At 40.7% G+C, this 20837-nt stretch overlaps 1 protein-coding gene across 5 annotated transcripts in view; it reads right to left on the bottom strand.

Annotated features, from left to right (window-relative positions):
• Positions 1-1148: 1148 nt before the first annotated feature.
• The window catches only part of atrx (ATRX chromatin remodeler), a 53107-nt gene continuing 33418 nt past the window's right edge, over positions 1149-20837 (bottom strand). For all 5 annotated transcript variants that reach the window (XM_034305595.2, XM_053235452.1, XM_034305593.2 and 2 more), the window contains 8 exons: positions 18166-18274; positions 17298-17475; positions 16482-16673; positions 8718-8867; positions 5024-5140; positions 4259-4354; positions 3276-3404; positions 1149-2462 (listed from right to left, as the gene is read on the bottom strand). In XM_034305595.2, the coding sequence (XP_034161486.2) occupies positions 2238-2462; positions 3276-3404; positions 4259-4354; positions 5024-5140; positions 8718-8867; positions 16482-16673; positions 17298-17475; positions 18166-18274 (1196 nt within the window). In that variant the 3' untranslated portion in view covers positions 1149-2237. The remainder of the gene's footprint in view (positions 2463-3275; positions 3405-4258; positions 4355-5023; positions 5141-8717; positions 8868-16481; positions 16674-17297; positions 17476-18165; positions 18275-20837) is intronic.

Genomic DNA, 20837 nt, shown 5'->3' with positions numbered 1-20837 from the left:
GCCTTGGCAGACCATGTCTTCATGGAGCTGGCTTTGTGCACTGGGGCATTGTCATGCTGGAACATGTTTGGGCCCCTTAGGTCAAGTGAAGGGAAATTGTAATGCTACAGCATACAAAGACATCCTAGACAAGTGCGTGCTTCCAACTTTGTGGCAACAGTATGGGGGGAAAAACCCACATATAGGTGTGATGGTCAGGTGTCCACATATTTTTGGCCATATACTGTATTTTCTATTGTTTAAAATGATAAAGTTTATTGTTCATGTCCATAATTTCAAGTCTTAGGGCATTACTAAACAAAACCTCAAACAAAAACTGGCGAACACCACAACATATATAAAAAAATTGTGTAGTGGTCCTTAGAGCGAATGAGTGACAATAACACACTTCAGTAGCTGTTTTAATGTTATCTTCCCAAGAATGCATTCATCTACTGCAGCAGGAGAAACAGGACCCCGCTTTGTGTATTGTGCTTTGGTCGACCTTGCTATAAAAAACAGCACTGCTCCCAACACTGCTAAGAGCTCTGCATTTCTTTTCCCCAGTGTGGTGCTTAATTACCTTTGTGAGGAGCAGTGTAGATAATTACTGTGCAGGACAGTCACAGAACCGACAGACTAACATGCACATTTAAGGTTGAAATAAAGAACAGTTATATTCATTTACTGTGCTGACATGGTGGTCCTATCTTATAAGAGTTTTTGTTAATATTTTTATACAGGTGCAAATTTCACGAGTTTTCAGTCAAGAGTCCGGGTTGAGTCACGAGTTAGTCAAAGACATAAGAAACATGTGAAAGACACACATGAAGGATGTGGTAATTTTCACAGGTTTTCACAATGCATGGATTATCATCACCCATATCATCGAACTGCCATAATAATCCATGAAAATATGTAAATATATTTGGAAGAATTATGTTTGTTAAAATGGCACCAAAAATGATCCAGACTGCAAAGAATAGGGTTCATGTGACCAAGCTGAATGACTTAAAATTATTTGTCAGCTGAACTGAAGACTCATGGGATTGGTGCCTCATCACTGTATCCAGGCAACCAACAAGGCAAACCTTGTAATCTGAAGATGAATGAATGAATGACTGAATAAATAAGCACCTAATGACACCAATGAGACTACTAAATGCAAATCACCCTTTTGGTCACTTTATTTAAATGTAATATTAAATACTTATTCTAGTAAATAGTAGATCAGATAAATGGCAAAACAAGTGGGTATATTTGCTAACATGAGAACATTGTGAGGAAAATGAAAAGTTGATCTACATTTCTGAAATGCACCCTGTGCAAACTAGAATCCAATTAGAAATATCTATGCCATTTTTAAATGTGCTGAAAGTAGAATATGGTAGCCTGAGGGCCAGCCTAGTATGGTTAGTGAGCATTATAAGATAGATGCAGCCTAACCATTACAATTTGCCTTTAAATTACAGGAGCACAACCAGTCATCTCAGAGAGACGAGAACCCGCTAAGACGAGAGGAACAAAACAAATGAACAGTACAACACTATGCTAGGCATCACTTTACAACAAGGAATTAGAAGATACAAAAGTCCAAGGAATCTGGCAAGCAGTTTTAACAACACGGGCATTCCATTACAAGTTAAGCAACGACAAGTGTAAAAGCCTAAAAGCATAATAGAAAAGAAGAGTCTGTTCAGTGTGTTTGAAAACAACAAACTGTTGATGTAAGGCCGTCACTGCATCTTTTTTTTCCTTTGTTTAAGGTGTTTTGAACAGTGCGTATTGGGCACTGGGCTTTCACAGCACCACTGATCATCCACTAGTAGACAGATATTATGCAGTACCTAATACGATTCTTCTAGATCACTTAGAACATACGTAATGAGCAACACTATGGTCCACAGAGGTTGTAAGTTCTTTGTTTTTTTTTTTTTTTTTCCTTGACCTGTATAAAAAAAAAAAAAAAAAAAATCAAATAATGCACAGCCCTTATTTAAGGGGAAAAGAACAATGCAATGCTTAAAAGCATTTTGGGAGAATATTTTAAATATGTTGAGGAAAAAAAAAAGAATAAAACTTAAACACTAAGGCTGTATATACAGAGAATTACAAACCATCCTGCCAAAGTCTTCTAGATATCCATCCCAGATTTCTACATGAGAGCTCAAAAGGGGCAAAAAGGGTCCGAGCTGGTTATTTTTGGGATGCCCACACAGGAGCTGGCCAAAAAAGGGGCACGGTTTTAGTGAGGGCATCTACAGGCCCTTTGAAGGCCCTGGGTTCTTGCCTATCTGGGAGGTTGGCAGACCCTGGAGGGCACCGAGCTGTTGGTACAGGCCCAGCAGGTCCATCTGACTCATTCCCCCAGCGATGCCGTTCTGAATGGCCAGCTGGTTCATCAGCAACCCCTGCCTGGCAAGTGCCAGCTGCTGCTCCTGAACCTTGCGATTGGCGATCACCTTCTGCACGTACATCATCAGCTGTGGAGGAGATGGAGATAAGGCAGTAAAATTAGACCTCGACAAAGTGACACAAAACCGCTGCAGACTGGAGAATGACTTTTTCCATCACAAGGACAGACTGTGCTGATGCAAGAGACTGACAGACAGATTTAATGGAACAAACGTTGAAATGATGAATGACAACAGGAAGACATTTGCTGGATAATGGGCAGTTATCAGTCCATCCCAGACAAGATTTTTTTTTTTTTTTTTTGCAAAAAAACAAGAAAAAGGAAGCATTTTGATACTTTACACAGAACACAAAAACGCTTTCTTTTTTAACTGAACATGCACCTCAAAGTTCATGTTTGAGATGGAATGGCAACTCGCTGCCCATGATCCAGCAAACACTTCCTTATTCTCGTTTTTTTTGCATTCTGTGTAGTGTCAAGGAACCTGATGTGAAAACGCAAAGCGGTGCTCCCTCAGAAAGTGAACTCATTATTAGGAATGTCTAAGAGAGATGGGTTAACTAATCTTCAGCTAGCATTTGAATAAGCATGAATTAACCATTACCTTTGTCCAAACACTCAACATACCTTAAACTGAACTTTAACCCCAAACTAAACCCAACCATTACTCTTAACCTCAAATCTGCCTGAACCGTAACCCAAACAAGTCGTATTGTTGTGAAATGCTCTCACCAATATCATCAATATGTAAACAGCTGACCCTGCTAAGTGTTGTATGTTACCCAGATTGAGAACGGCCAGCACAGCTTCGTGTAGGGTACTGTGTAAAAATGAGTAAAAGTAAATGGGAAAGAAGTAGACCGTATATAAAAGAGATTACCGTCTGCTGCTTATTGAGAATGTCTCGGTACACGGCCTCTCTGTGTTTCAGCTCCATGTCGATGGTTGCCTGTCTGGCCAGAGCCATGCCCTGCACCTGGGCCTCTGACAGATTGGGATTCTCCTTCCACTGCCAAACACAAACCCACCTGTTAGTCTGGGCTCTCTGAAGACACATGCACAGCCTCTCGCACATGAACCATATATGTGGCGTATCCATAAACATGGAGAAAACATCTTATGTCTTTGATATACCTACTCTATAGCCAAGCAAAACTAAAGTGTGCACATGAAGAGAAACCTGCTTGGCCCAAAACATTCCTCTAAGAACTGACAGTAGAGCAGGGATCATGATTTTTGGGCTTCTCACAAAATTGGGTGTTAAATCAGGTACCCCAATATTTTGTGTTCTATTTATTTAATTTGATATATATTTAGATTTAAAATACATTCAAGACTAGTCTCATTTTGATTCTAACAAAAGGAAGCAAAGGGTGTGAAACAAAAGGTGGTTATCTACTGATTTGAAGTGCAATGAATTCTATACAATAGCACTCCGATTGGTCAGAAGTTGTTAATTATTTTTCAATAACAGCAGCTTTGCCAGCTGCAAGGCAAATCAATGGTTTATATTAATGCACTTGTACTAATACGTTATTGTTTCTATCTTAAATTATTGTGAAGTTCTCTGTGAGGAGATATTCATTTAGCAAAGGACAGGGAGCTTTGCAGTTTCTCTGCAACATCAACAGAGAGCCTAGTGATATGCAAACTGCTGTGGTATAAGACGAATAAGACACTGTGGCACATGCTGTCACTGGAAAATGATCAGCTTCGCAGTGTAAGAGCATCCAGTAACAGCATACCCTATCATGTTTTCTTTATTTGTTAAATTGGCTGGATATCTGTGAATGATAGCAACATATATGGCTCAAAATTGTTAAAAGTTTAATAATACTGCCCTCTCTCCTCCCCATTACTTACCACCTGCCCGACAATGTCCTCAAGCGGCTCCCGGGGCAAAGCCTTCAGAGCGTTGGTGGCCTCCAACACCTTCTGTCGACCCTGGTTGATCAGGTCCTTCAATGTAGAATTGTGGAGAAAAAGGAGGGGAAAGCAGACAATTCATTATTATCTATGTTGGCTTGAACAGTAAATGCTCAAAAAATTAAGAACCACAGTTTACTCCACTCAAACAGCAGGCCTTTACTGTGAAGAAGTGGAAAATGTGAAGTGCAAAGAGCCTCTCTTTGGTGTAAATATTACAACTTTATTTTGCTTAAAAGTGAAATCTTTGACTTTACTATTAGGGACACATTTGACTATTCCATCTGGCACACACTGTTTAAGGGATAAATTCAAGAAATTTGAGAACAGAAAATTACATCGGTCGAGGTTTACATTAGTGAGTCTCCTATGCAAATTCAGACAAACTCAGGAGCTCTCATAGGATATGGACTTATTTCTGAATTAACTAGATACCACAGTTCATTTGTAAATGCTCCTGCAAATGATTTATGGATAAATTTGCTCGTATCCAGCTTGATAAACGAGTTTCAATGACAGACACAGTCTTCTGTTTATAATCTGACTGAACATACCATGCTTTCAATAACACAATGGCAATGAAGGCATCCATAAATAGCAGCTGGCACAGACCTGCGCCAACTGTCGAGTGCCCGGGGACGCGCATCAAATTAGCTGAGGAACTGTGGCATGCAAAGTGTGAATGCAGCACTCATTACTAACCTCCAGCTGCTGGTTGGACATGGAGGCCAGAGCTGCCACGTTGAAAGGGAAGTAGTTTGACGATCCTCCAATGCCTACAGAAGGATATGACGGCTGGTTGAAGCGCATGGAGAGACCCTGGAACAAATAAAGATCCCATTGTGTTAGTATAGAGGACATGCACTAAATTGGAATATACTTAAGAAAAATGGCAAATTTCAGCCATCCTAGAAAAAAAAAAAAAGCCTTGTGTGACCAGGCTTCCGGTATCACAGAAATATGTTACTGAGTGATGGAAAATTCTTTAATCTCTGCTGGTAATTTACAATTTTGTCATCCATAAATTTTATTATGGTCACATGACAGACTGGAGTCTGTAGTTCTGAGACCACTCATTTTTATTAGACGATACTGATTAAAAGATTGCCAAATAGATTAACGGATGGTTGTTCCAGCTTGAAATAGATGGACCAACTGTCCTCTCTGTTCATGCACACACAGGTTTCAATTACCCCAAGATATAAATGCCAGAGAAGTTATTAGCACAGAGTCCGACTGATGACGCCCTTCAGATATGTGGTGAAATATCTTAAAGACAACACCACAAATCCAGTCCACATTAACCTACTACTATAAGACAGGATTATATATTACATTAAACCAAAAATGTTCCTCACACGTGTCTTTCACATGTCAAAATGAGTCATTCTTTTCTTTGATACGAAACTTGCGCGTTAATCAAAGCACCCTTTCTTTCTGACTTCACTTTCCGCCTGTATGATGTGTCCGCCATCTGCCGCCGAGCTGTGGCTAACAATAACGGTCACGCCTTTCTGCTGTGGCCGGCAGACGGCAATCACCGGCTCAGAATGTGCGTTGGAGAATGCCAGGGTGAACATTCACCTTGCGTCTGTGCTGAACAATGCTCTCGCTCAACAAAAGGTCAGGGTCTGCATGCGAGTGCGCCCCTGTAGCAGATGCGTGCCGCCTATTCCCTGTACCTATTTGGTGTGTGTGCTTTTCATAAACACACCCTGATGTTGAATGACCACTCTCCCAGATGTGAGCCAGAGCAGGTGTGCGGCAGCAGTGGAGGGGTCAGCACAGAGCACAGCTGGCCCTCGATTGTACATGTAATATAATTTATAACATGTAATATGTTTTTTAATATATACATAATAAGAAACTAACCAATTAGGACAAATTTATGTTTATTATTGTCGCTTAATTACAATGAAATTTGGTTAAACAGCCCAGAGGGCATTTACCTAAAACTAACGAGGGCCTCTAACTCTAAGAACATTTAAATCATTTATAATGTATAAAGGGACCAAGGCTTTTTTACAGCACTCTTTAGAGACTCTCACATCTGATTGGTCAGAGTGTGTTGATTAGTTTTCTATTACAGCACAGCTCTGACAAAAACGCGTTAAGAGAAAATCAGAATTGTTGAAATGGCAAAGCTTTCTGTAAGGGAGATGTTTATTTAGCAATTTGGGAAGGAGTCTCCAGTCAGAAATAAAGCTGTTCCTTTAAGTTTTCCGCCACAAGAACGTCTAAAGACAGAACACTTTGTGCAACATGACAAGCTGCATACTGTGTCTTATAACTTTCAAGAGAAGAAAAACAAGACAGGCTGGTGAGGGAATGACTGTTTAATGCTGCTATAACATAACTGATAACCAGAACTTGTTACGTGTATAGTTATAGTTGAGTGCTAGTAGGCAGTAACAGTAAATGCAACTATAAATGGATAAAAAGTACACCAGTCTTTAATTAATTAATTAATTAATAGAGAGTGTAGCTAGTTACAATTATATGCTTTGGAAAAAACTTTGAAAATTTCAATTCTGTTAAAAATATTAGTGATACTAAGTGGTATTAAATGTATTCTTTTTCCCCTTGGGGTGATATGAGCTTTAAATGACAGGCTTTTTAAATCTGATTAAACTTGGTTCTACATAGACCTTTATTACCCAAGAGTGCCACCAAACATCAACCTTTCACGTTGCAACGTAGGCATTAAAATAAATACGTCAGTATGGCTTTAACTGTTAAAACATGATACTTGTGATACATCAGACTCAGCATTAAACAAGAGTAGATATAAAAAAATGCATATACCTAACTACAATTAAACTCCTATACAAAAACGCCTATATTCTGCCTGATCAGAAGCGTGTGTGCATGTCAGCATAATGATTGGCAGTGGGGTCTCCATGGCAACGTAAACATCCCAACACAAACCTTGGAAAAGTGGAATGGTTCAGCTTTTGTTTTCACACAAGTACATATTTCTCCGGGCGCGGTGCTCGCAGTAAACGGCAAAAATAAGCTAAGATTGTGGTTTGTGCGCACTTGATTGCTGCTTCTCCTGCTTCCCACGTCCAGCCGGTTAAAAAGCTACACTGATTACCATCAGATCGGATTGCAATCGGCGCTGCAGTGGCACAGAAGCGCCACAGTTAGCGCTTCTCTGGATAAAATGAGCTTCACCGTCCCTGAATTCAGCTGCCCATCACCACGGCGGCTACAGACTTCATTATCCAGAGGCCTACCTTTTACACTGCTGAGTAGACATCTAGGCTGACTGCTGAAGATTGGGGTTATCTTGTAGTCCAGCCACTCTGCTAACTCCTGTTCCTTTCTCATGACCAAATGTGAAAATTGCTAGCTTGATCATAACCATATTCCTCATTCTGATTCGTACATGGTATACGTTAACGTTTCCTACTTTCAACTCTGAAATCTCTCAAATAAAAAGACCGACGGTGCTTCTCACTATGGGCTGCAAAAGACAAACAACCTACAAATACAGTGACTGGATAGACTGGATACAGCAGGACGTCACTTAAATCAAGTGTGATTTCTGTTTCCCTCAATGAAATGCTAAACGAGCCCAGGGAAGGATTATTGAAATTATATCAGCTTCTGTCAATAACAAAGGACCAAAGCTTGATGGATGTTTATTCTCTTTCCTACATTCAGTCTGTCAACTGAGTGCCTAATCAGTGACCAATGATCCACATTACTTTAGCAACTCAACTGACCCCATTCCTACAGTACTCTTTTTTTTTTTGCGAGTATTACCCTATCTAAGATCAAGCAAAGAGTTATTTATAGACTAGTACATTCCTTTTTTTGACTGGTTTACTAACAAGTGCTACATCCAGAGCCATTAGTAAGGGTGCTGCAAACAAGATCCAGAAGCTGTATCTGAAGAACTGCACTAGCACACAACCATCATTCACTACCTCTGATGAAATGTTGAATATGCGCCAATAGCCATCTGCCATCCTTGCAATCCAGAAAGATAAAAGAATAGATGTGTAGTAATCAAAATTAAATCATTCCTAATTGCTGTCTGTGGATAGCAGGCTGCTGCAAAGCCACCATGAGGAGCCTAAAATCAAGTTTGAATATTGTTCAAAATGCAAATTTTATGTTATGCTGCTATTTCATTTTGTTGGTTGGCAATAAAATAAACCTAGAAAATAAATATTGGAACAAAAAACCCTGTATAGTGGCGATATGAATTATATGTAACATAAGGAAAGAGATTATTATCCTGACTTTTGGATGGACAAGTAGATCCATTCTTAGTCAGCAAAGTATTTCTAAATCTGTGCCTTGTAAGAGATAGCGTATGAACCTTTCACCATACCTAGATGTGCTGTAGACCAGACAAGCCATTCTGGGTAAAGAAGAGACTTACCTTTTTCTCGGCCTCATACTCAGCCCAGGCGGCTTTACGTTCCTCCTCACTCAAAGCCTCCTCCTCTTTGTGGTCCAGTAGGGAGTCATGCTCATGGTAACCCACAATCTGATCTTTGAAGTTGTGAAGTAGCTCGGCCAGAAAAGGGTCCTGCGAGAAAAGGAGAAGACAGGTGAGCACTCGTGCAAAACCCTTGCATTTAGGTGAAAGCGATCCTTCAGGCAAGACGGACTTCCCATGATTACTGCTGTTTCTGCTCTGATCTAGTTAAGTCTGTTAATCTAGGACTCTCATGGCCCCATTAGCAACCAGCAAAAACAGACTCTTACTTGTATGTCGGTTTATTTAAAGTAATCAAAAGCTTTTAATCAGAGACAGGAAAACATCCTAATCCAATCACAAGTCACAATTTAGCAGCTGGGTTGCAGTACTGATTTTGAAAGCTGTACTGCCAGCAGTCCAACACTCATACGTGGACATGTTTTTAACAAATTGAGGCTTTTTAGCAATGCAGGTTTCCATGACAACACTGTTATTGAAAACAATACCTGAGTAAAACCGAATTCTCGGCCAGCCGTTTCACGCAAAGATGGTTTAAATTACTCTTCACCACAAATGTTTGCTTTCTTTTGTCTTGCCTTTGCTTTGAATTAAGTGGACCCTTCCTGGCAATGACACCATCATGCTGTCTTATTCGACACGCTGGCTGAAAAATGAACATTTTCACTCATACAAAGAAAATTCATCACACAAATTATTAAAGATTAAAAACAGTTAGAAGACGCAAACTGATTAAAAACTTATGATGCAAAGAGCTCAAATAAACAAAAAGTAACAAGGCATCCAAGTCGAACTAGATCTTTTACTGAGATGGTAATTGGTCTATTTATGGAAAAACAAAACCTAAAGATATCTGGGCTCAGACAGGTAAAAATAACACTGCCATGTTTTCCACATTACGCCACAGCAAAGTAATGGACTGCAGAGCTACAGATCCTTCCACATCAAGTCGTTTGGCTAAGTGGACTTGATGGCTGGAAAATAAAAACATGTGGCAAAAGCAAGTACAATCAGTGAAGGCTCAGCCCATCCCCTCCACAGCCAGAAATCATGGCTGCACATTCAGTCAAGCCTGAGTTACTAATTAAAACATGGCAGAATACTGAACCCCCTCCTCCACTGCACTATCAAAGCTCTAAGACCTCTCCAAGCAACATCTCCCAGGTTTCACAAAAACACAGAAAACAAATCTCGAAGGTGTGTTTACATTACTCAACATTCACAGTAAAGGAAGATTTCCCCATGAAAAAAGGAGAGGTGTTCCCAGCACGAAGGTAATTTGATGATGAAGCTGTTGCTTACATCTCCGCTGAACATATTTCAAACACTGCCTGCTTTACGTTGTGGCCCAGAGGCAGAGCAGGAGTCTGAGCCTGGGCCTGGGCTTAAAGGAACACTCTTCATTGCTGAGCCAGTAAATGGGTCACAGAGCTGAGGGGGTCAAATGACAGTGGCGCTGTCTGGGGAGGGCTCACAATGGTGGGATTCCTGATTAATCTCTGAGCTGGAGCTTCCCGGGTGGTCCAGGCTGTCTCGTCAACCTGCCCAACATGTGCATCTCGAGCAGAGTCACTAATGACCATAAATGCTGCCCGTATCATGGGTTATTCCTTTGTATAAAGACGGCTTAAGCAAATGCTATCGTTTTACCACCAAGTAAAAAAAAAAAAAAGTAAGGGAGGTGGGGTGGGCAAAATCTTAAAAGGAAAACGAAAGAAAGCAACCTTATTTTTTGGAGAGGGGGTGAAAGAGGTCCCACAGGAACTCCAAATGCAGGAAAGGGAAACTTTTTGGCTTTTGATCATGGTACTTAACTCGGTGAAATCCTGAGTCGAGGATGGTCCCAGGTGAATCTCAGGCCAGTGTCTGAACAGTACGCTCTTTGAATCAGTGCAATATTCCTCAGAGATCTGCATGCGGTTCAAACTCTGTAAAGCTTCCTGTGCTGGTTCTAGATGCCAAAAGGCAACCTGTTCAAGTCAGATCATGCTCACTCTTTCAAAATGTGGAGAAAATACATTTCGAGAAAGAAGATGTAACTGCCATCAAGTGATTCAGCCTCACCATGAAGACAGAGTTGTATAGACCTTATTAGGGATGTAACCGAATGCAAACCCATTATTTGAAATGGATATAATGTGTTTTAAACAGATACAAATAGTAGGCACACTATTGTTTTGGGTTTTTTTTTTCCCCTAATGAAAGCTTCCCAGAAAATGCCAGGGCTTTTTGTTAAGACTAGAGCTGCACATCACCTGGGGTCCCATGAGACGCAAGTTGCATGAGCAGGAGGTTTGTGCTTTCATGTGAGCATAAGAGAGCTGTCCGATATGAAGCTCGAGGGACAAAGTAAGACCATGTTCATTAACATGAACATAAAGCATTCAATTACTCATCCTTAGTAACTGCCTAGTCAGGGATGCGGTGGCTCACACTACCATTCATTCATTTTTCTGTGTACACACAACAAGGAGTCCAATTTCAATGACAGCGAGAAAGGACCAAAAAAAAAAAAGACAAAGTGACAAGCAACATGAGAACCAACTTTATGCAAATCCGGTATGCCACAGAAAAGCAACAACTCCAAACAACTGGCAAGAATGATTCCTCAAACCAATCATACGGAACATTTCAGTTCCTAACAGGAAATCATTCCAATTTACTGTTTGACTTGCAAAAATGAAAAAAAAAATTGGTTTAACTCTGGTTTAATCTTATCCTGACATCTCATTAAATGTGCATTGAGACAATATGAAGTATAGTAATACTTGAAAGGAAGTTCCAGAGATCGCTGGTGCCTCTTGTGAGTGGACACAGCTAATACATGTAGCTTGTGCTGCTAATCTGCTAACAAAGCTAGTATGAAGCGTAGTATATAATGTACATCAAACAACCAATTTTCACACTGATAAGGGCATTATGCAATTTGTGTATTACAATACATTTTAAACGATAGTACATTATATGTTACTTCTGGCAGATATAAACAAAAATAACTGCTTGAGGAGGATTTTAAAAAACAGTCCCACAGACAAACTTGAGACCCTTTATGAACTCGAGTGATGTAGCTGAGGTTGAGGAACTGTCAGGATCCACAGACCATACTGAAATTGGTGGCATTTTTCCTGCTGTTTTTAAGATAGGGTTCATCTTTATATTTAAAAAGAAATTCCGCAACAAAAAAATCCACGTTCTGAAATTCAAATACAGATATGAATATTTGGAGCAGATAACAAAAAAAAAAGATATAGATAGTGGCATTGTGTTACACACCTAGTCCTTGGCCATTCTTTATTTAAAGTGATCTCTTCCTTTTAGACAGGCTTATCAAACAAAGAAGGCCTGAATGACCCTTGTAAAAGGTGTGTGATGAGCAACATCTGTAGTACCATCTGAACCAGTGCTACAAGAAAAAAACTGGCTAGTTTTGCTTAAGCTTTTGTGTTCATTCAGGGAATTTGTTTAAAAGTTCTGGCAAACAAGACCACAAAAACCTGTAATGAAATCCCAAATAAATCCTGATGGTGTTTTAAAAGAAACTCAAAGCTTCAAAGTTCAAAGTACCAGGATTATTTTTTCCAGTGTTTATATCTCAAGTATACTGCTTTATATTTACTTCAAGTAAGTACTTTTTCAGCTATTTCACCCCTGAGGGGTTTTTTTTCACCATCAAATTATTCGCACGTGTTTCCAATGTCTCACTATAGGTACTATAAATCATTTGCTCTTCAGTAAAGTGGAGTACTGAGAGAAATAACGTGTAAGAATGATACAAGAAATCACTCCTTGGCTCACTCATCCACTATCTGCTATAGACTCTTCTATATAGAGCAAGTTAGAGCAGGAACAGAGAAACCAGACCTAATTTAGACAAGACTTACTACAGAATCCTCCGGAAACAGAGCATCACCTGTTCCATAAACAGTCTGAATTTACAAATTGTGAAATATAGAGAGCTGAAAGCACAAAAATACTGAATTTCCTGTATTAAATGCAACATTTTTGGGTGCACATTGCCCACTCCAGTATCTGTCCTGACAAATACGTCTTGAGCTGAATGAAATCGTTATGCATTGTAGTACTTTAATGCAGAAGTACAGTTCATCAGTTGTACACTGGATTTATTGTTCACTATTGGTACTAATGTAATGAACTAATGAAGGAAGATAATTTGTCCACTAAGAATTCAAGCATCACTACAAAATGGCTGCAGCCCAGACGGTGCAATATATGGTAAACAGACACAGCAGGGAATTGAGTATATTATGCCAAAATGGCTGCCCATGTGTATAAAGTCATAAATAACATTGGCAAACCTCTCAATAAAAAGAAAATCATGGTAGTCCTTATGGGAAAAAAAATCCATCCTGAATGCCTTGCATGTAGATCTTTATAATTAACATGTGCTCTTCAATGGCATCCACGATTTTTTTTTTTAATCTGAAATTGAGTTTTTAGTTTAAACTTGTTTCATCAATATGTTGGTCTATTTTCGCTTTGGTTAAAAGTTTCCTACATTACCCACGATGCCATTCAAATACCTGCTGGTAGTGGTGCCAGCGAGATTAGCCATCATTTCATCGCTACCTAGAGAGAGTGATGCAGCAGTGCTTTAGCAGTTTCTCTCCACCTCCTCATCTGTACTCTCTGCTCAAATAGATACAGTTCCACAGCTTCAACTTTCATGCTAAAACTATCTTCAAGGATCAATGCGAATGTATCGTATAGCTAAACTGCATTCTGAAACTTTGAATCCAATGTTTGTTGTATCCGATATTCTATGTTGGATTTCTCATTAACGCTACATTAAATGTCACTGAAAAATGGTGAGTGAGGAAAAAGATTTTGCTCTTTCGTTGAAATTTTTTTTTCTATAAAGCATCAGCGTAACTGAGCTAGCAATGTCCACCAAAAGCTTGTGAAGAGACCCCTAAGAAGTTTAGGAGAACTATGCAACAAAAGCAATCAAAACAATATGCATGGCTCTACTGATCTGTAAGATCCCACTGCAAAGAGAGAGATTTCAGCAGACACTGCTTTTGACCTGCAGGTGCATGAACCACAGCAAGCAAGGGCTCCAGGGGCAGGAGGTTTTTTGGTGGAATGTAAGGGCTTGAGATATTTGTAATACCTGACCTTAGCCAGTCAAAACAGCTGCACACAAATTATACACATAACCTTACTGCCCTATTATAAACAGTCTCCCACAAGCTGAGCACTTCACATTTGGCATGACGCCTGATGTCCGCCTTCCATCACGGCAGCCTCCACCATCTTTCAAATCCTATTCAATGGCTGATATCCAGCAGTCAAAGGCACTCGTTTTCTATGCCAACATCTAGAGTGGTACTAAAGTGAGAAACTCTAACAAGCGCCATGCGTCACACTTCTTATGGCTTTTATCACTGGTAAGGACTAAAACGTAAAAACGTCAGTGTGGGGGAGGTGGAGCTCTGGTAAAAAACATCTGGGGAGGCTTATTAAGACTGGTTTCTGCAGCTAATTATCCTCAGTTGAAATCTGGTCCTTTGCTCGGTGAGGCCCAGTCAGCGGGGAACTAAGAACAGTAGCAAATTACTACGTTCCCACCAATGAACCGCCGGGAAGACAGGCCAGGCCCCACCCTACACTGTCAGTTGGCTCAGCCCCGGAGCCCAGGTACATAAAAGAGCTGCAGTAAGGCCCGAGGCTGCTCCAGACCCCAAGCTGGGTGGCTCTCCTGTCTGGGCCATGGTGCTCTTCTTTGTCATTATGGTGGAAGTCTGCAAGCTTCCTTTGTCTCCAATTAGTTTCTCTGAAGAGTGCAAGGGCATCCTGAAGGGGTGTTTTGAATAATGACCATTCATCAGGAAAAAAAAAAAAAAAAAAAGAAGGGGGAAGCAAAGTTTACGGTGCTCCTTTGAAAACTTCAGAGACAAAGCGGTGAATCAGCTTTAAACAGATGGCCTTCATGATGGCAGGCTTGTTTGGGTGAGGGGAAGGGAGGTCAGAGCTGCTGCAGGCCACATTCAGAGGCAGGAGGGTTGACTGAGCAGGATGTGTGTGCTACAAGGAAGGGGGGGGGAGGCACGGGTGAGATTTCCCAGAAATACCTAGGGCAGTGAAGTGGGGTGGGTGGCTGCCATTGCTAAATCATACAAAGTTTGTATTTGGAGGAGGAGGGAAAGGAATATCACAACACCAAACATTCATATATATGTCTATTAACCTCTGACATTTCCAGATATTTACATCTAATTAAATACTGAAAGTGCTGAATGAAGACTAGAAACATTGACAGAAGAGTATACTTCGTAGGGTCATGAAAAATCAGGTATAAGTCTGCCAAGTTTAAAAATATTTCCTCCGTTCCATAAACTTGGCCGTGGCACAGTGAGAAATAGAGATAGGACTAAAGGCTTTGAGGGATGACTGACTCATCTGCATACTATTGCAGCCAGCAGATTCCATCCATAACAGCTGACTTGTTGCATTCTGGTGCACATATGGCCAAATGTAGTCATCTCCAGAGAGCTTAGAGTCCATCTGAACTTACCAGTCAGATTTATTCAAAAAAACATTCAAGGAATTTTATGCTAAACAACATTTAACAATCTGAGATGCCAATGTAGGCAATGGAAAACAGTGTGTAATATTTTACATATATACTTTTTCCATTTAACTTTGGTGAATAAATTGTTTGTCAATATATGGTATGTTGAGAGAATTTATTTTCGGCAATCATTTATCAAGTGTCGCTGCTACAACAAACCAATAAATCATGCTAGCGGGAAAAGCCAGTGCCGAAATATTCCTTCTACATGGACACATATCGCCCACACGGTCGGGAATCAAACTCGCGATCTCCTGATAGAGCTACCACCTTGCCAGTTCTTGAGCCGTTACATCATTATGTAATGTATTTTATCGCAAAACATCAATGTAATGTAGTTACCAACAGAAAAGGGTTTTCTCATTTCATCGCTCGCATTATCCACAAAAAGTCAATGGGAACTTAACGTATCTGAAAGGTCAAAGAACAAAACAACAGAGGGCTCAAAATGATGAATTCAGACTAACTCTTTAGTGCAGTGGTGTAAGTGGGAGTCTACTTTGATACTTAGATAAACCGTCTGTGGTAAATAACAGTAAACAGACAAATATCTGTGCAGCTGTGTGCATTTGGACACATTTCGATGGATCTGCACTGGATTTCTTTGTCTCCAATTAGCCTCCACCAGCATCAGTTCTGCAATATAAACGCTTTCTGGTAAATACGCGTAAACAGAGGCATCTCTCTCTGCAGCTGCTCGTCGTTGTGTGCGGCTGGACACACTATCTAAGCCCAATGGATTCTTGTAAACACTGCAGGGGCTCTTTCCTGTGACAGCACACCTGTGCCAAAGTGCTAGCAAAAAAAAAAAAAAAGAGAGATTGGGACAAAGCTAACACTAAAACATCTCACCCCTCCCATTTACCACTACCCCTTGAAGCACAATAAATGCTCTGGAGCCAAGCCACATGAGTAAACACAGTTTATCACCCCCTGTAAAGTTCAAAGACAGCATGTACCCACAAAACAGGTTTTGGAGCATTAAACTTGTGTGACTTGATAATAAGAAAAAGATACATGTTCAAATGATTGCAGGTGCTAGTTCGGCAGCATCCTCAGTGCACTATGTAGTTGGCAGGGTGCATGGGAATTGCAGTTAACTTGCCCCTTACCTTGGGTAACATGGGTGTGGACCTTTTGCTTTTCTTTTCCGATGGGTCATCCAGCTGGTCTGGCTCAAAGGTGTAGAGTTCAGTCAGTTCATTCATGGTGAAGTGGCGCTCAATCTGTTGTTGGTCCACCACACGGAATGACAGGGACTGTTTGGTCACCTGCCTGTCGTAAATCTTCTCCTCCATGGTTCCCTATTGTAAAACACACTAACGGCATTAAGGCGTGATTGTACTTTGATACTAGACGGTTCCAGGCTCTTAGAGAAAGCCCATACAAGTCAACTTCACTCATTTGCATTTAACATGGAAAGAACACGTTTCTGATATCTTGTGTCTATTTTTCCACATCTTCTCCCCAGTTTGGTCACCTGCCAATTCCTACCCACCCTATCATGTAACAACTACCAACTGGGGATTGTGAAAGCTAACACCTTCAGGGTTTCTACGAGAAACATGAAAACACACTTGGAGTAAAACTATATACCCCCTTCCACATACATCAGCTCACAGACGTTATAGATAACTGGCTAGTATCGCTGTGATTGACAGGGGATAGAGTATATATGTATTGCTCCAATCCAGACTGAATGGCCAGTTTTGCTGCCTTGGCTCCCAGCCATGGCTGTGGCACTGTTGGGATTCGAACTAATGATCTCCAAACGCTTTGTTGCTGCGCCACTCAGGAGCCACATTCATTTTTTATGTACGTCATATTAAAGTGGTGGAGCGCAAGAACGTGCCTGTATACAATTCACACTTCACAAAGAGTCTTTAAAAAAAAAAAAAAAAAAAAAACTTGAGCGATGCATTCCTCACCTGAGCCAAAAACCTGTAGACATACACCGTTTTCAGTTGGCCAAAGCGGTACACCCTGAAAATGCTCTGAATGTCATAAGATGGGTTCCATGAGGCATCAAAGATAATGACCCGGTTTGCTGCCACTAGGTTGATCCCTAGCGAGCCAGCTCTTGTAGAGATGAGAAAAAGACGTCCCCTGAAGGGAAAAAAAGAAAGAGAGGTGCTTACAGCTCATGGAAAGAGGATGGAGAACTAAAAAATTCCTTTAATGTTGCAAGTATCTCAACCATCATAAATGTTCAGCAATGCAGTTTTAGTCAGTGGGCTTTTTCTGACTCTTTCTTGTAAGTCATCACCTTAATACGAAGCTCTGCATCAACTTAATACAAAGCTCTATCTCTGGCATATTGGTGCAAGAAAAACACTGAACTGATTACTAACTGTACTGTGTATCATAATGATTATGAAATACAACTGAAAATGAGTTCTTTAGATAGTTCTAGCTATCTAAAGGGGCTTAATCTGTAACCATTTCTGCAAAGGAAATCCAGGGCTTTACACAGAACCTTGTAGGGGTTTCCACAACCAGACAAACAAAAGAACTATTTAAGAACCTTTTTTCCCCTAAGAATGTAAATTGTGGTTCCTTTTAGGTGGTGGTAGCTAATACAGAAACTGAAGTCATCAGCCTTTTTAGGCCTGCAAATGAATTAGCCCAAGCTGCTCCACATGAATTGCGCTTGTAGTTAGTTAGGGTACGTATGTAACATATGATGCATTTGAAGCCATGTTTTATGATGCAATTGAAACCATTTCCCCTTGCAGATAAAGAGCAAAGGAGTTGTCTTTGGCTGCCGCACATCAGCGGAAAAAGAAAAATGTTTACCGAACGTTGCTGGTGTCATTGAATTCTTCAGCCCATTTCTTCCTAGTCATGGCATTAGTAGAACCATCCAGTCGGTAGTAGTCAATGTTTCTGAACCACTTGCCCTCACCTTCAAGAGAAAACATTACAGTCGGTCAGCGCTGACTCACATTGTACAAGCGCCTCACAAAATAACGATACAAGCAGCCAGTGCCTTGTGCTGCTTAACGTTTCTCACAGAGAACAAACAAGCTTAACCAGTCATAACAAAACCAGTGTGTTGGCAGCAGCGTGATAATTCCTGTTGAGCCATCTGCGTTCATGTAGAGCTTAGGTAAAGAATGCACACAGATAGGTGGCTGAGTGGAGGGTACTCATGTTTGGCCTTTAATATTACTGCCTCCCCCTGTGAGAATGTTCATAACTAAAGTTACAGTATGTTTCCAATTACTTCTCTGTGATCTTTTCATTACAAATTGCAAAGCCTTAAGCAAACATTTTGGGGGGGAATGAGAAAAAAAAAAGTCAAGGTCTAATCATTTTCAAAATGAAAGCAAAAACAGCTGCTGAAGTTTAATTAGGAAAATGACCTTATGCCAGAGGCTTTGGATCCAAATGTGTAGGATGTGTGTGAAATTGAGACCTTTTAACTTAGATCCGTGTCAGATGTGCACTCAAAGTAGAAGATGGGCTCCTAAATTTGACCACCAACCTTTTAACTTAGTCGTTAAACATAAGAAGGCAGGAATGAGAGGTGATGTTTGCTTGACCAGTGTTCTGGGTCATAAGATGACCAAACAAGTCCGGCCATTAAAAAACGTACACTGCAAATATCTCGCTTAAAACAAACAATACACTGAAATGTAACCCAATCTGTCCCATTAATGTACAATGAGGCATTCATAACATACAGCTCAATGCCAACAAATGTGCCACTGAGTGCAGGCTCCATTAAAGAGACAGCTGGTTTAATCAAGCCACTGTGTGTGACCTAGGGTTCGAAAACTGCATAAACTGCAAATTTTGCATAATGTTCAGTGTGCATAAACTTAAACATGCAGAGCAAAACACTTAAAAATCCAGCGCACACATACATAAAACACATTTAACATATCCTACTCCACATATATATATATATATATATATATATACACACACACACACACACACACACACACACATATATATATACATACCCACGCATATATACACATACAGATGTGGACAAATTTGTTGGTACCCTTCCATGAAAAAAAAAAAAAAAAGAGAAGAACCCACAATTTTCTCTGAAATAACTTGAAACTGACAAAAGTAATTGGCATCCATCATTGTTTATTCCATATTTAATAAAAATCAGACTTTGCTTTTTATTTTTGATTCAACAGAATATTTTAAATGATAAAAACAAATGAAAATGACATGGACAAAAATGATGGGAGCCTTAGCCTAATATTTTGTTGCACAACCTTTAGAGTATCTGTAGCTCTCAACGAGACTTCTGCACCTGGCAACAGGTAGTTTGTCCCACTCTTCCAGAGCAAACTGCTCCAGCTGTCTCAGGTTTGAGGTGTGCCTTCTCCAGACTACGTGTTTCAGCTGCACAGATTCCATAGATGTTGGATAGGATTCAGATCAGGGCTCATAGAAGGCCATTTCAGAATAGTCCAATGTTTTGTTCTTAGCCATTCTTGGATGCTTTAACTGTGGGTTTTGGGTCTTTATCCTGTTGGAGGACCCATGACCTGCAACTGAGACAGAGCTTTCTGACACTGAGCAGTAGGTTTCACTTCAGAATGCCTTGATAGCCTTGAGATTTCATTGTGCCCTGCACAGATTCAAGGCCCACTGCTGCTCAGAAAGCGATGGATGGTGCGATCAGACACTGATGTACACTATATTACCAAAAGTATTCGGTCACCCATCCAAATGATCAGAATCAGGTGTCCTAATCACTTGGCCTGGCCACAGGTGTGTGTGTGTCTGGCACTTAGGCATGCAGACTGTTTTTACAAACATTTGTGAAAGAATGGGCCGCTCTCAGGAGCTCAGTGAATTCCAGCGTGGAACTGTCATAGGATGCCACCTGTGCAACAAATCCAGTTGTGAAATTTCCTCGCTCCTAAATATTCCACAGTCAACTGTCAGCTTTATCATAACAAAATGGAAGAGTTTGGGAACAACAGCAACTCAGCCACGAAGTGGTAGGCCACGTAAACTGACGGAGAGGTGTCAGCGGATGGTGAAGCGCATAGTGCAAAGAGGTCGTCGACTTTCTTCACAGTCAATTGCTACAGAGCTCCAAACCTCATGTGACCTTCAGATTAGCCCAAGTACAGTACACAGAGAGCTTCATGGAATGGGTTTTCCATGGCCGAGCAGCCGCATCCAAGCCACACATCACCAAGTGCAATGCAAAGCGTCAGATGCAGTGGTGTAAAGCACGCCGCCACTGGACTCTAGAGCAGTGGAGACGCGTTCTCTGGAGTGATGAATCACGCTTTTCCATCTGGCAATCTGATGGACGAGTCTGAGTTTGGAGGTTGCCAGGAGAACGGTACATTTCGGACTGCATTGTGCCGAGTGTGAAATTTGGTGGAGGAGGAATTATGGTGTGGGGTTGTTTTTCAGGAGTTGGGCTTGGCCCCTTAGTTCCAGTGAAAGGAACTTTGAATGCTTCAGGATACCAAAACATT

This window comes from Pangasianodon hypophthalmus, chromosome 7 (genome assembly GCF_027358585.1).
Source record: "Pangasianodon hypophthalmus isolate fPanHyp1 chromosome 7, fPanHyp1.pri, whole genome shotgun sequence".
Taxonomy (NCBI): Eukaryota; Metazoa; Chordata; class Actinopteri; order Siluriformes; family Pangasiidae; genus Pangasianodon; species Pangasianodon hypophthalmus.
The sequence above is the reverse complement of the archived record's forward strand: the minus strand, read 5'-3'. Positions and strand labels throughout refer to the sequence as shown.